The sequence below is a fragment of the Pseudophryne corroboree genome, chromosome 1, assembly GCF_028390025.1.
Source record: "Pseudophryne corroboree isolate aPseCor3 chromosome 1, aPseCor3.hap2, whole genome shotgun sequence".
NCBI classification, from domain to species: domain Eukaryota; kingdom Metazoa; phylum Chordata; class Amphibia; order Anura; family Myobatrachidae; genus Pseudophryne; species Pseudophryne corroboree.
Genome location: NC_086444.1, coordinates 769,751,153 through 769,765,602, shown reverse-complemented (window position 1 = coordinate 769,765,602; position 14,450 = coordinate 769,751,153). Strand labels below are relative to the sequence as shown.

The window sequence follows — 14,450 nt, the reverse complement described above, 5'->3', positions numbered from 1 at the left end:
GCGGAATTTTCTTAAATCTTTTACTGAACCAAACTAACACATTGTATTTAGAATAACAGTGAATGTACCTTTATGTATATGTCCTGCAGATTTCATTTTCCCACTGACCACATTCAGGGGCATTTTACTGAAAAAGTCTGTTTCAAAATTGTTATACTGTCACCTTGTGACTAGCTTCTGTTTTCTGGTGTGAAATACTTACGGCAGTACTGTATATATATTATATAAAGGAATGAAATAGCAGCAATCTCTGTTTAATAAGTAGCGTATAATTTTCCTATTAAATGGTGTGCACTGCTAGCAAGGCCCATTATAGATGAGTGACAGATGCCGGTATACACCTGATATGTAATGTCACTACTCAGCACGACCTTATGCTCTAATAATAATACAACTGCTGTTTCCTATTAGAATGTAAGTAGTTGGGCTGTGAAATCACATAGAGCCAGTGGTTATCTTCAGTGTTAATTGTAGTAGTAGTTTTACTGCTGCAATTTTGATGTATAGTATAGGGGACTATTTAACAAAAAAAATGCAGCATATTATGGCAGTAAGGAGTGATGTTTTGTAGGCTTCATCACAGATCTGTTGCTCCAAGACTGTCCAGGTGAAGAAATTGGCACTGAAGTGATTGATATTGCTACCCCTTCACTGCCCTTTCTGACTCCTGCGCTTCTTCGGCAGTTTGATTTAGCGAAAACCTACAGGATGGAGGATGCTGGAGAGAGATTGCAGGATCCCTCTCTTGTGGGAATGACGCCATAGGTACAAAGCAGCTAACGCCATCTGAAGATGGCGTTATCAAATGGAGTCTAACCCCCGAATAGCGCAGATAGATAAATAGGGATGAGAATGAAATCCCCATTGAAAATAATGGGAGCTGTGGTCTGAAAAGCTACAATAATTAGCCTTCTGCAGGAGATTTCTGTAATTTCTCCCGTGTTAGGAAATTGTTGAATAGACCGAATGCTGTAGTTCCAGCATTATTTCAGTAAAATGTAAATTATTTCAGTAAAATTTCATTAATTCAGTAAAATAATAATAATAATAATAATAATAATAAAGAAAAAAACGACATGATGGAAGTGAGAACCGCGATGAAAGCTCTAACAATATTAGAGATGATGTCTTATCCTTACTGTCAGCAACCATCTGATGTTGGGCTGATGTTTCATCCAGTAAATCTGCTGGTCTGGCAAGGGCTGTTACCTTTGGCAAGACCTCAGCAGCATTGTGTGAGGCTCTCAGTATGGATGGGATAGAGTGCTAGTTCAGCAACTTCTTCCCATAGCCTGCAGGCTAAACAACTTCTCTTCAGTGCTTTCAGCTTCCATTAGCCAGGTTTCACTCCATAGCCCACCTCTCCCAAGGGAGCTGAACAGTGTGCTGGTAATGTGCTGAAGTAATAGAGGCTGCAGGAAGAAGCGCTAGATTGCCTCTACTGCCAAGGAATAGACTGGTTGTGAATAACAAGAGCTGGCCCTTGTAGTACAAGCTGCATTTTTATTGGCACTGTGTCTCCCACTTAGTGGGTTGTGTAATACACGAGTCCAAATTCCCAGTAAGTATATGAGGGGATGGAGGTTCTGCTGAGATGCTGCCGCTGTGCTAACAGATCTCCTAAACATCTTGTATTTCTCATGAACTTAACATCCTCTGTTTTCAGTATTCTGCTTCCAGTCACTTGTTAACTACATTTCCCAATTAAAATGTGACATCCTTATTATAAAAGACTGTTATAAAAATAGTGCTGAGTGAATCAGTTATGCGTTTCCTGGAACAATATACTAATTTCTGCTATTGACTGTGTGCTCTCCCAGGAAATTCCTTTCTATCAGGTCTGGAGCGGCTGCCAGAGGAATCTTCACTGCACCTTTACTCTGGAACGCTTCAGCCTCAGCACCACGGACTTATCATGCAAGCTGTGTGTCCGGCAGGTGGAGGGGGAAGGACAGATTTTCCAGCTGAACTGTACAGCAACAGAGGTACATATATAAGTCCATTCCCTTTCAAATGTCACATTATTAGAAATGATAAAAGATATGCCATATTGGCAAGCAGTGGAATTGTCTTTTTCTGAAATAGTAATACCTACTAAGTCAGAATTAAGGAGACTAATGCTATTTTAATTGCAAAGCAATACCTTCATTTGCTCAGTATTTTATTTTATTCTAGCTGCATATTAGAGATCAGCTGCTGACATCTCCCATATCATGCTTATATGAAGCTAGAGCCTCATTGCATCAGATTGGGAATGATGACTGAGATCACCAAGGGAAGCCAACAGTCATATTCCAAATATGTGCTAATATTTGTATAACACCAGGCCATACCTCACCACATTCCTGGTTGGAAAGTCAGGACATACTGTACTATATTATGCGGTCCCCCACTCTCCCTGCTACCAGACAGTTCTGATTAAAGAGAGGCCATTAGAACCAGAGTTTGTGATCTGCAGAGATAAAGGGCCTGATGCCAATTTGTATGCAAAAGCCTACACAGCTGCCATTTTCAGGCTACGGATTTGCTAAGCAGCGCAAGTGAAGCAGCCGCCTAGAGATGTCCACCAGAGCGTTCGCAAATTCCTCAGCAACGGCATACACATACGCAGCACCGACGCAGAAACAAGGAGCATCGCCCCAAAGGAGTGAGTCTATTGTCACGGATACTGGCTGCGGGAGAAGCGATGCTGGTGCCATGTTTCGCTACGTACGGGAGCGCAGCTGTAGGCAGCAAGCACGCCCCCAAAGCGGCAATGACACGCCTGCGTTTTTGCCACCACTCCCCGTTACATCCCCCAAATGGTTCCTTCCTGACACTCACTTTGCAATTAAATCCTTACTGCGAGCAGAATCACAAAAGTTCTTTGGTGCATGTGCAGTGCAATTGCTGTACATGTGCAGTCTTCCGATAATCACTAAGTTGCATCAACATTGGCATTATGTACAAATTAGAACCAGGCCCAGACCTTGCAGATAAGTCTGATTTCCATTTAATGTTATTAATAATTAGTACAGTACCGTGAGCCCCTGTAATTATTATGTCACCAAGGCATACTTATGTTAAGAATATTGCAGTGACCAATTGTGTCTGGTTTTAAGGATAACATAAGTCATCTTTTGGATTTTTATCACTGCAATTAACCCTACTGTACCTCACTGTGGATCACTGTGAATCTAATTGAGGCAGGGATGTGTTCCAGACACAGAGCGGGATGCATAAACAGCAAAAATGCTGGCAACCCTCCGAAAATGCAGTTTTCAGAAGGTTGACTGCATTCTGCATATGCACCAAGCTCCGGAAAGTGAAACTTGTCAGAGCTTGGACCCGATAGGCAATGCCATGTATAGATTAGATTGGGTTGGCTAATAGAAGCATATGAGCTTCTCTTTGCATTGTTCTCTTCGCATCCACTCAATCCCTTCCAGTATCTCCTGCAGATCGTGCAAGGCCATGCATACACGGAAGGGCTCCCGCATCATAAGCCCAGAGGTCCTTATGTACATCTCCAATATAAATTGTTTGTTCTTCTCACAGGAACCAAGCTGTATTATTGATTATCCTCTCATGGATTCAGCAAGTACCATTACTACTATTATAGGACCAAGTGCTTTTAGTATTCCTCTAACTATTCGTCAGAAACTTTGCAGCAGTCTAGATGCTCCACAAACGCGAGGTCATGACTGGAGGATGCTGGCCCACAAGTTGCAATTAGACAGGTGAGCATGTCAATATCTGACATTAACAATACATTTTTGTATCACCTTTGCAGTCAATAAATAAAACAAATGATTAGTGCAAAAAATCAGAACAAGGTATTTTGTTTTACATCTCTTTAATGTACAGTACACCTATGCTAGGACTATTTTAACTGAGTATCACTGCTTCCATTGCTGTATGAGGGATATTTCATTTTACCTCTTCAAAATGAGCAATATATTTTAGAATGCCCTACACAGATCTATATAATAGAATCTACTACTGATAAAAATGATGTCATGACCTCTGAAACCCCCCCCATCAGTGTCAGAGGTGCACAGGAGAGAGTAAGGGACTTCTGACAGATGAGCCATGACCGTGACACTTGTCATGCATGTGCATCTGTGGGCGCGCACTAAAAAGCCCAGTCTGTCCCTAAGTGTGGTGATAGAGAGAGACAGTGGAGCAGTGAGACGAAGGGGTGGTGAGAAAGTGTAGGAGTAGGAAAGAGAGAAAAGGTTAGGAAGAGTGTGGTGATCAGGACTATTTCTAGACTATAGCTCCCAGTGCAGAGAGTAAAAATGTGACACCCATCCCCCCCACCTCCCTACCTCCCACACACAAAGACTACCTTACACCTCAATTTTGCACCCTGCACCCCAAACATCGGAATATCAGAATCAGTATACAGGAATCTAAAAATGCAGCCTTGTCAGGAGTGTAGGATCTGCAGACCTTGCTTTATATCCCAGGCAGAGAGTGGACATACCACCTGGAGCAATGTGGATAGAAGATCCTTTATGCGTTTCCCCATCTATATCAAATGTCAGTGGCTTCCAAAAGGTGTAATCAAAGTCCAGTGTCTAAGATTTGACATACCCATTTCTCCCGGGTTCACGCTTGCACATTGCACGCCTTATCCAAGCCACATTCTGAAATGGGCCACATGCGCAGAAACAAGCTGTTTGGCTTCCTGAACACTTCAATACGATCCATGTCCACAGGGTCTTATGGAGATGGCAGCTTTAAACATCTGGCCACAGGCATCCTTCAGTTGGAGCCAGCATGGGTTGGGAGCCCCGTATGATTTCACGGCTTGCCTGTCCCTAGAAACAGCCCTGGAGGTGGTGAGAAAGTATCAGGGGAAGAGAGAGATTGGAGGGATAGAAGGAGAAAGATGATGAGAAATAGAGGAGGTTTCAAGGGGGGAGACAGAGAGAAAAATAAATAAAAGCCAGGCAACACCCTAGTACAATATAATGACATAATAGTTGCTTACATATAATGATACATTTTGTGAGCTCAACCAATATCTAATTTACTAGGAAGAAATGACATTGTTGAAGTATGAGACACAATGTGCCTAATGCCTCATGTTCACTGCAGGTGGGGCAGATATAACATGCACAGAGAGAGTTAGATTTGGGTGGGGTGTGTTCAAACTGAAATCTAAATTGCAGTGTAAAAATAAAGCAGCCAGTATTTACCCTGCACAGAAACAAAATAACCCACCCAAATCTAACTCTCTCTGCACATGTTACATCTGCCTCACCTGCAGTGCACATGGGGGTCATTCCGAGTTGATCGTAGATAAATTTAGCACAGCTACGATCACTCACACTGACATGCGGGGGGACGCCCAGCACAGGGCTAGTCTGCCCTGCATGTCAGTGCCGCTCCTCCCCGCAGAAGTGCAAAGGCATCGCACAGCGGCGATGCCTTTGCACTTCAAGAGTAGCTCCCGACCAGCGCAGCTTTAGCGTACTGGTCGGCAGCTACTCATCAGTCCCCAGCCCGCAGCGGCTGCGTGTGACGTCACGTAGCCACCGTGGCCTGCTCCCCCAACGGTCCGGCCACACCTGCATTGGTGGACCACTCACCCAAAATGGCGGCTTAACGCCGCCGTCCAGCCCCCTCCCGCCCAGCGACCGCCTCTGTCTCAGAGGCGATCGCTAGGCAATGACGGCTGACATGCGCCGGCGCACTGTGGTGTCGGTGCATGCGCAGTTCCGACCCAAACGCTGCGCTGCGACAAACTGCAGCGAGCGATCGGGTCTGAATTAGGCCCATTGTCAAGTGCTTGCTCTCTCAAAAGTACAAATGATCTTATCTGGTTAATTTTATTTCATTTGTACAGGTATCTCAATTATTTTGCTACAAAACCCAGTCCTACTGGAGTGATCCTTGATCTCTGGGAAGCGCAGAACTACCCGGATGGAAACCTCAGCACGCTGGCGGCAGTCTTAGAGGAGATGGGCAGACACGAGACTGTGGTATCATTGACAGTAGAAGGGAAATATTGATAGTACTTAGAAAATCTAAAGATGGAGAGGAACTAATAAAAGGACAAAGTAAACGAGATGAGAAAATGAACATACTGGAACGGAATACTGACCAATGAGTTTTACTACTTATATAAAAAAAAAAGACTTTGATATAAACCTTTCTTGTATATTAACACAGAAATGAAAAGGAAAAATCATGCAAAGCTGTATCTCAAATATTATAAACCAACCTGATGCTCGTTCAGTGTGTGGCTTGTTATAGGATTTTACAGTTTCCTAGGAAACGAAATTTATTGCTATCCAGATACATGGATAATCTTTCTATACAATCCCAGCTCCAATGGACATTGTTTACATCCACTAACGGACAGGGGTTCTTGATGCTGTCCCATGACTATTTATATATTTTGTGCAAGCCATCTAAATGAATATTGTCTGCCACTCCAGGGTATTTTTAGGAAAGCTATGGTACTTTATTTTCAGCAGAATTGAGATTGGGTGTACTGATTACTACTTCAAGTGTCATACAATCCCCTTGTGCAGGTTTTCTGTCCCCTGATCTCTCTATGAAAGAGAGTTCAATGTGTTCATATGGAAATCCAGTAGTAAGCAGCTACCAACACAGACAGCAAAACTAGTTTTTTTTATTTTTAAAGTGATTTCACAATCAGTCATCTAAAATCCAAAAGTAAATACAGGTTGAGTATCCCTTATCCAAAATGCTTGGGACCCAGAGGTATTTTGGATATCGGATTTTTCCGTATTTTGGAATAATTGCATACCATAATGAGATATCATGGTGATGGGACCTAAATCTAAGCATAGAATGCATTTATGTTACATATACACCTTATACACACAGCCGGAAGGTAATTTTAGCCAATATTTTATGTAGTTTTGTGCATTGAATTCACACAATTCATTTGTTTCATATACACCTTATACACACAGCCTGAAGGTCATTTAATACAATATTTTTAATAACTTTGTGTATTAAACAAAGTTTGTGTACATTGAGGGATACTCAACCTGTACTGCATAATATTTTGTTTGTACATGCATGTCAGTGCTGACAGGATTGCCTTGTTTTTGCTATTCTTGGTCGATTTGGAAAATCTTATCAACAGCAGTTAAGTTGAATATCAATATTTTCATCTTCTACTTCAACAAATATAATTTCGCAGTTTGTATATCTGTTTTATTTGTCTATTATTATATGTTAAATATGTATTCATTTTACATAATGTAAAAGTGGATTATTTGGGACATTAAGTGGAGCAGAAGGTCACAGAAAGCCATTGCGATGAGAGTTTGGAAAGAGAATAATCAGTTGGGCATTGAGTGAACATTTCCAGGAATAATTTTATTGGTAATCTGAGAAATGTTTTCAATTCTAGCAAAATGCCAGAATTGGATAGGGAATACTCTGTGGATGATTTTAGTAGTTGACTGGCTTCCATAAGGAAGAGTGGCTGTTTGTCACCGCACTGATAAATCCAGTTACTAGGAAATAATTAAGAGTGGTTTGATATATTTTACCTGAGGAATCAACATCTTCATTTATTATTCTGGTAACCCAATTCAGAACATTCAGAACTTCCATATTCATAGGATCCATGCTGATTCTCTGATTAATAAAAAGCAAGTCAGATTACTGTTGCTTACTCAGTGCAGTCCTTCATACTTAATAGCGGAACTTGATGTATTTGGACGATTACCTTAATAATAGAAGTTAGATCAGATTGTTACCCTCTTAAAGAATATGTACTGCATATCTCTTCTAACCACCACATGTAGCCATTAAAAATAAGCTGACAGCTCAAAGTGGCCCCAGTCTTCAAGTAACAGGAGGGGGGTATTTCTCAGCACCCTATTTCTATATGTGGAGTCAGGTAAACTAGAAAGTACTTTTCCAGAAGTATTTCATAAACCTGTCTTAAAATCAAAAGGCTCCAGCTGGGGGAATAATTCTCCTCCTAATTACACTATGCAGACCAAAGTGATTGGACACTGACAGCAAATAGCTCAATTAGATTTTATTAATATCAGTACTTTGTAGATCCAATATGTGCAGTGATTACTGCAGACATCCTTCTTGGCAAACTGTCCACAAGTTCCTGGACAACAGCAGGCAGTATGTTTTGCCATTCCACCTTAAGTACAGTGACCAACTGTGACACTGAAGAATTCGTCCCAGAGGTTCCCAGTGGGGTTACGATCTGGACTCTGAGCTGGCCAGTCCATCTTGGTTAACGAATTTTCTATATACCAGTCCAGCGTCACCTTGGAAACATGACAATGCACAGCCTACAATGATCTCGATTAGCTCCTTTTAGCAAACCTATACCCACTTTATACCTTCACGAACACGTATCTATTGCAGGAGCACACCATTTTGCTTGCGTGAGGGGGGTGTCCGATCACATTTGTCTACATAGTATAGAAGCACAGCTTTAAAAAAAAAAACTTACTGCTTAGCACCACTGGGAGTCAGCCCTATTGCCAATAATACCTACTTAACAAACTTTAATTAAGTAACATTTCACTACAAATGGTGGCAAGTGCCTCCAGTTTAGTCTTTTGTGCAAGAAAATAACAGATGCTGCACTCAGCATTGCCTTCTTTGCTAAAAGTTGCCATGAATTCCTAAGATGTCTCCTTGTGCTGCACCACTCACCAGGATTACCATAAAGATACCAGGATGGAGATCAGCAAATGATTCCACTGAATGTTCTCCTCATACCACAATTGGCTATGACATTTGTCCATTTCACCTGCAGAATTTTGCTTTGAACATTATATAGTTCTGACCCAAACACACGTGCAGCAGGATGAGCTAACCATCATCTCTCCAGCTCTTTATATAGAGTATACATTTGTGACATATGAATATACAACTGTAGTGCAGCATGGCACTGGAACCTGAACCTGCGTGCACTAAATTATCCCTGTGTGAACTCGATTTGAGTGAAATTTTGATGGTATTTTGCTCATCTCTACATGAAGGTTTTAATTCTAAACTGCCCACTATCATAAGTAACAAGGACTGCTACATTTCAGAAGCAACATTTCCTAGCTCAATAAGTCATTAGATTTCAAAATGTTTCAGATTTCTTACATTTTGTTGGTGAAAAATATATGTATACATACATATTTACATACATACATACTGTACATACACACACACACACACACACACACGCATACACACACACACACACACACATTCTGTACATACATACATACATACATAAATACATAAATCCACTGTATGGGTGGTCTTCACTATGCCGAATGTCGGGATCCCAGCGCACAGTATACCGGCGCTGGAATCTCGGCACCCGGCATACCGACATATATTCTCCCTCGTGGAGGTCCACGACCCCCCTGGAGGGCGAATAAAATAGCGTGGCGCGCATAGTGGCGAGCGCAGCGAGCCCGCAGGGGGCTCCTTTGCGCTCGCCACAGTGTCGGTATGCCGGCGGTCGGGCTCCCGGCGCCGGTATGCTGGTCACCGGGAGCCCGGCCGCCAGCATACCATACTACACCCCACTGTATACATCCACTGTTAACAAAGATACTGCTTTGACTAAACTGGAAGAGTTTCCTGCCTTTTACCATGCGTTCATGGACATTCTTCATGTATGCTGCCCTCTAGTGCTGAGTCCAGCAGAATACAATCTATTTATTTTTACTCCACCTAGATCTATTTAACTACAATTGTGCCTCTCATTTGGAACTACAAATTTAATTCAGTTTTTCTGGTTTTCAGTTTTTGGTTGATTTTTTAGAGAAAGTATACAAAATTCAGAGCGTTACGTTCGGCTTGCCTTTGTAACATCAGCTGCTTTAAAAAGAAAACTTTAAAAAAATTATGTTAAAGGCATGTGGCCAAAATACATATACCTTCTATTTATGTTATATATGCTTGCTTTTTTTCATTTTTAGTTTAATTTATCACCCTTATCTATTATTTCATGTGTGCACTATATTAAAAAAAAATGCTTTTTGCTTTTGTGATCATTTGCTTCAGAATGTCATCTTTGATTTGTTTTGTCAATATGACTATTGTTCTATATGGGCAAACACACATTGTTCTGGCTCCATGATACTCTGTCAGCGTCTGTAAGTGCTTTTTTTGTGCACATTACAAACGCTAGTATATCTGATGTTGCTTGAATATTACAGGTTAATTAAAAAAAGCTTTTTTTGTAGGATTTAAAATGCTACCTTAATGAGCAGTTTATTTTCAGCTATTTTCACCTCTAACATAATGCTTAAAAAGGCTCTTGTACGTAAAGCGACTCATTAGGCTTTTTAATAGGTTAGTTAGCTGATTACGGGAGATTCTGTCTGAGTTTATAAAATTAAAGAATTGATCAATGCTTTGTGACAGGATACAGTAATAGAATCTAGGTATTAGCTGGCCTTTACAACTTGTGCTCATTAAGTTAATACACTCGTGCACTCATTAAAGGTATATTCACTCTGGAACACGATACATATGTTGTAGTTATTGTAAAAGTCCATTTCGTACTGTATTTCTTTAATTGCTGCAAATCTTAATTGTAATCTGATACAGTATAAAAAGCTTCTTGTCACTTAACATAGATATATGTAAAGGTTCCCCTGAATGTCACATTGTACAATATGTGACATTATACATGTTATCTGGTTAGATTCAGGATCCAAGTAACGGCATGCAGTGTCTTTATCAATCAATAGCAAGCCTAGTGTGCGAAGCAGACATGCCTCATAATCACAAAGGGAAAGATAACGTAGTTTATGTCACTAGATTAAAGTGGAATTTGTGCCATCCACAGGGAGCAGCATTTATTGATGAGAACACCTGGCTCATTATGGGTCTCTTTATCAAAGGGAGAATATCCCTAAGGGGGACATTTACTAAGCAGTGATAAGAGCGGAGAAGTGAGCCAGTGGAGGAGTTTCCCCATCAACCAATCAGCAGCTCTGTATAATTTTATAGTATTCAAATTATAGATGTTACTTCAGTGCTGATTGGTTGACATGGTCACTTCTCCACTGGCTCACTTCTCTGCTCTTATAACTGCTTAGTAAATGACCCCTTTAATTTGATGAAAATGGAAGTTTTTGCTGCATATAATGGTTCTTGCTATTTATCAATTCTCTTATTTATGAATTAATTAAAAAGTCACTGCTGACCCAATGCTTTCTTTAGTTAAAATTACTTTTGTTTCATTTTTAATTTATATGTTTAGATCTTCATCACAAACACCGAGACCATTCTCTGCTGCAGTCCACGTCTCCCAGCATTGCTGGGTCACGTATGTTCAGTAGGAACCCAAATGTCTGGCAATTTAGTAAGAGTCACGACTTACCTACCTGAAAATACCATTTAATGGTAATTAAACTAGAGAACTGTCATTGGATAGAAGAGATTCTTCACTAAATCCATAGCCATACATGACAGTAGTGTGCATCATATGTAAATGCACTTTATGGAACTGCACAGGTCGCACTGCCATAGTATTGGGAACATAAATGAATACTACAGAATAGAAAATGATACAGAGATACTCAGTAATATAACCAAACTAGCGTAATGTTTGCAATGCAGTCTTGTACATGTGATAACTACTAATACAGTATGGCAACCTACTTATTCCTGTACAAACAGCATCCTGCAATAATTACATGACGAGATACTGGGAGCCTTCATTAAGCTATTTATATCAACATTCACATATATTACCCACATTTATATACTTTGCAAGAAAAGAGCAAATGTACCTCTAATTATGTTATCAGTAATGTAAAATTAATTTAGGGAAATTATAATAATGTGGTTTGTTTTTTTTACACAAAACAAATATTATTTTATACTATGATAAATTGTGTTTCCTGTAATATTAGTTGGACACTGTCATCATGACATATGTATAATTTATAATTATATATAAGAGACTATGGTTGTTACCTTCTACGGTTGTTATCTTGTTATTTTCTGTAGCTGCAATTTTACATTTACAGTTTTGCTTTTTATGTTATTGGGAAATGTATTCCTAAAAGAAGATTGAGCAGATATCGCTACAGATTTACTCCCTTATGTCTCGCAACTTCACTCTACAAAATTTGGTAACTGCTTAATTGGCGATTGCCTACAGCTCAGACAGTCAGCAGGAGACCCAATGGACCTAATGTATTAACTCATAACAGTATGAGCTCATTTACATTTTTTAAGTCCTTTTCTGCTAGAGCCACATAAAAATAAAAATATAGGTGAAAATGGAAAAACTGTCAATAAATATCCCAATGTGAAGTAAATAAATATCTCTGAAACATTCAGTCATTTCCAAATTGTGAAGTAATTTATGTAACAGCATGTATTAGATATATGGATTTTGGAAAATAATATGATCTTACTGTATGAGACTTTAAAAATAGCGATTATTAATTTAATTGAGAAAACACACACCGAAATAAAGCTTCCACTAGCAAGAAGCCAGTGTTATAACCAATAAATATGCATTATTTAACATTCTGCAGTACAAGTAAGCATTAATTATAACACAATTTCTTGTAAGCTTCTACTGTACCCTACATTTTACAGGGTTGTGTTTGAAAAATGTCAGGAGCTGATTGGTTGGTAATTTATCTCTCACAATTTTAACATTCTTCAAGTATTGATAAATACCCCTCTAAATGATAAAAACATATCTCAAAGCTGAGGTCATGAAAGCACCAAATCTGAATCTGAATCCTGTACATTGAAATGTCAGTAAAATCTGTGAATTTGGTTAGATAAATTGGAATGATTTGGTCAAATTCAAAGCTTCCTATAAAGGTGCCAAACAGATAAAATAAATGTTAAATTTTATGGAGGAAACTTATCAAATCTTGGAGAGAGTGGAAGGAGATAAAGTAGCGATCAGCTACTAACTATCATTGTACTTTATCTATCTCTCCATTTTATCCAAGTTTATATGTAAAAATTAAAAAAACAACATTAGAGCTATTCAACATTCTCTGCCTTGAGTAAATGGTGCAAAACCACAGTATTCCTTAGCCTGACTAGCCAAACAATTGTTCTAAATAAAAAGAAGGAGCATGAAGGGCAATATGTTAGAAATTTGCTTGACCCCACTAGGAAACTGTATTGATGAATTTAGATCTATATGGATGTAGCAAAATTGGCAACAGACCTGATTGTTCTGTCTGATGAAAAGCCTATTATGCCAAATGACTGGAAAATAGTAATTACCCAGCGCAAGTGAAACCTGAGCACAGGGCTAGACCCTTGGAGAGACTATTCCGCAACAAAACTAAAGTATTTTAATTAATAGTTTGTTATTTTTGCAGCAGTGATTACAGGATGCTATGTTATGTAAAAAGCATATACATTTTTTTCCATGATGATGCTTTGAAACAGTTGATTAAATAATTCCAATTGGTGTCATAAAATATCCCATATAAAATAGTACAATTGCAAACTACTTGACTGCTCATCCAGTAAAACATCTTATCCGTAAGCCTTACTTTTACACAGGTGTTACGCTTTGCCTGCATTTAACTTGGATTTTCAATAATTTAGCATTACATATTTGATAAGTGATTTGTTTAAGATCTGTTTAAGAACTGGGAAACATAACATTCGCCTCTGGTTTGGACAAACCCCGTGGATTCCTAAAGCTGAGGATTTCATTCTCAAGTATTTTTATTACAGCAGTATTACTGCAAAAGTGTTACTTACCTTTTTGGCTATAGAGATAAAGAAACCAATTTAGTTTGTCTTTTCTTTCCCTCCAGCTGTATTTACTATGCAATTCCTTTTTCTAAAAAAAAAAAAAAAAAAGATATGTACTGCGAAAGAAGTGCTATCCATTGTATTCTTTGTATTTCTGTATAGTGAGATGTACTGTAGTTTACTCTTCTCGGTGTGCCTCATTTATTTCCTCCCTACCTTCCCAAACAAGCCTGTTTTGTTTATCACCGTTTGTAAATGCCTGCATTTATTCTGTCAACCTGACATGTACAAAGTGTAATAAATTTTTTTAAACAGGTAATAAATTATATTTATAAGCAATTATAATGTTTTGATTAGTTTATTTTGTATATTTTTGTTAGAGAAAAAAAAATTTTTATTACAATATACAGCTGAGATAAATTGTGAAAATTAAAGAAAGTACGGTGTTCTAGAACAAGAAATAAATAACACTAAGAGATGTGTTCGGTAAACAGTAACTAGAGGAAAGTCTGAATTGAGATATACTGAGGACGTTTGGTTTAGAGGCAGAGGCTACAGGAGATTCCTTGATGTTGGAAGGTTAGCTATCCCAATATATAGCTACCGCATATACTCGAGTATAAGCCGACTTTTTCAGCACTTTTTTTTGTGCTGAAAAAGCCCCCTCGGCTTATACTCGAGTCAGTGCAGGGAAGGAGTGGGGACACGGAGGGCAGTCAGTGCAGTGTGAAGGAGGGACA

At 39.2% G+C, this 14,450-nt stretch overlaps 1 protein-coding gene across 3 annotated transcripts in view; it reads left to right on the top strand.

Moving 5' to 3' along the window:
* The window catches only part of UNC5C (unc-5 netrin receptor C), a 537,583-nt gene extending 523,528 nt beyond the window's left edge, over positions 1-14,055 (top strand). For all 3 annotated transcript variants that reach the window (XM_063917546.1, XM_063917553.1, XM_063917539.1), the window contains 3 exons: positions 1,821-1,985; positions 3,538-3,719; positions 5,837-14,055. In XM_063917546.1, coding sequence (XP_063773616.1) covers positions 1,821-1,985; positions 3,538-3,719; positions 5,837-6,002 — 513 coding nt within the window. In that variant the 3' untranslated portion in view covers positions 6,003-14,055. The remainder of the gene's footprint in view (positions 1-1,820; positions 1,986-3,537; positions 3,720-5,836) is intronic.
* Positions 14,056-14,450: the final 395 nt, after the last annotated feature.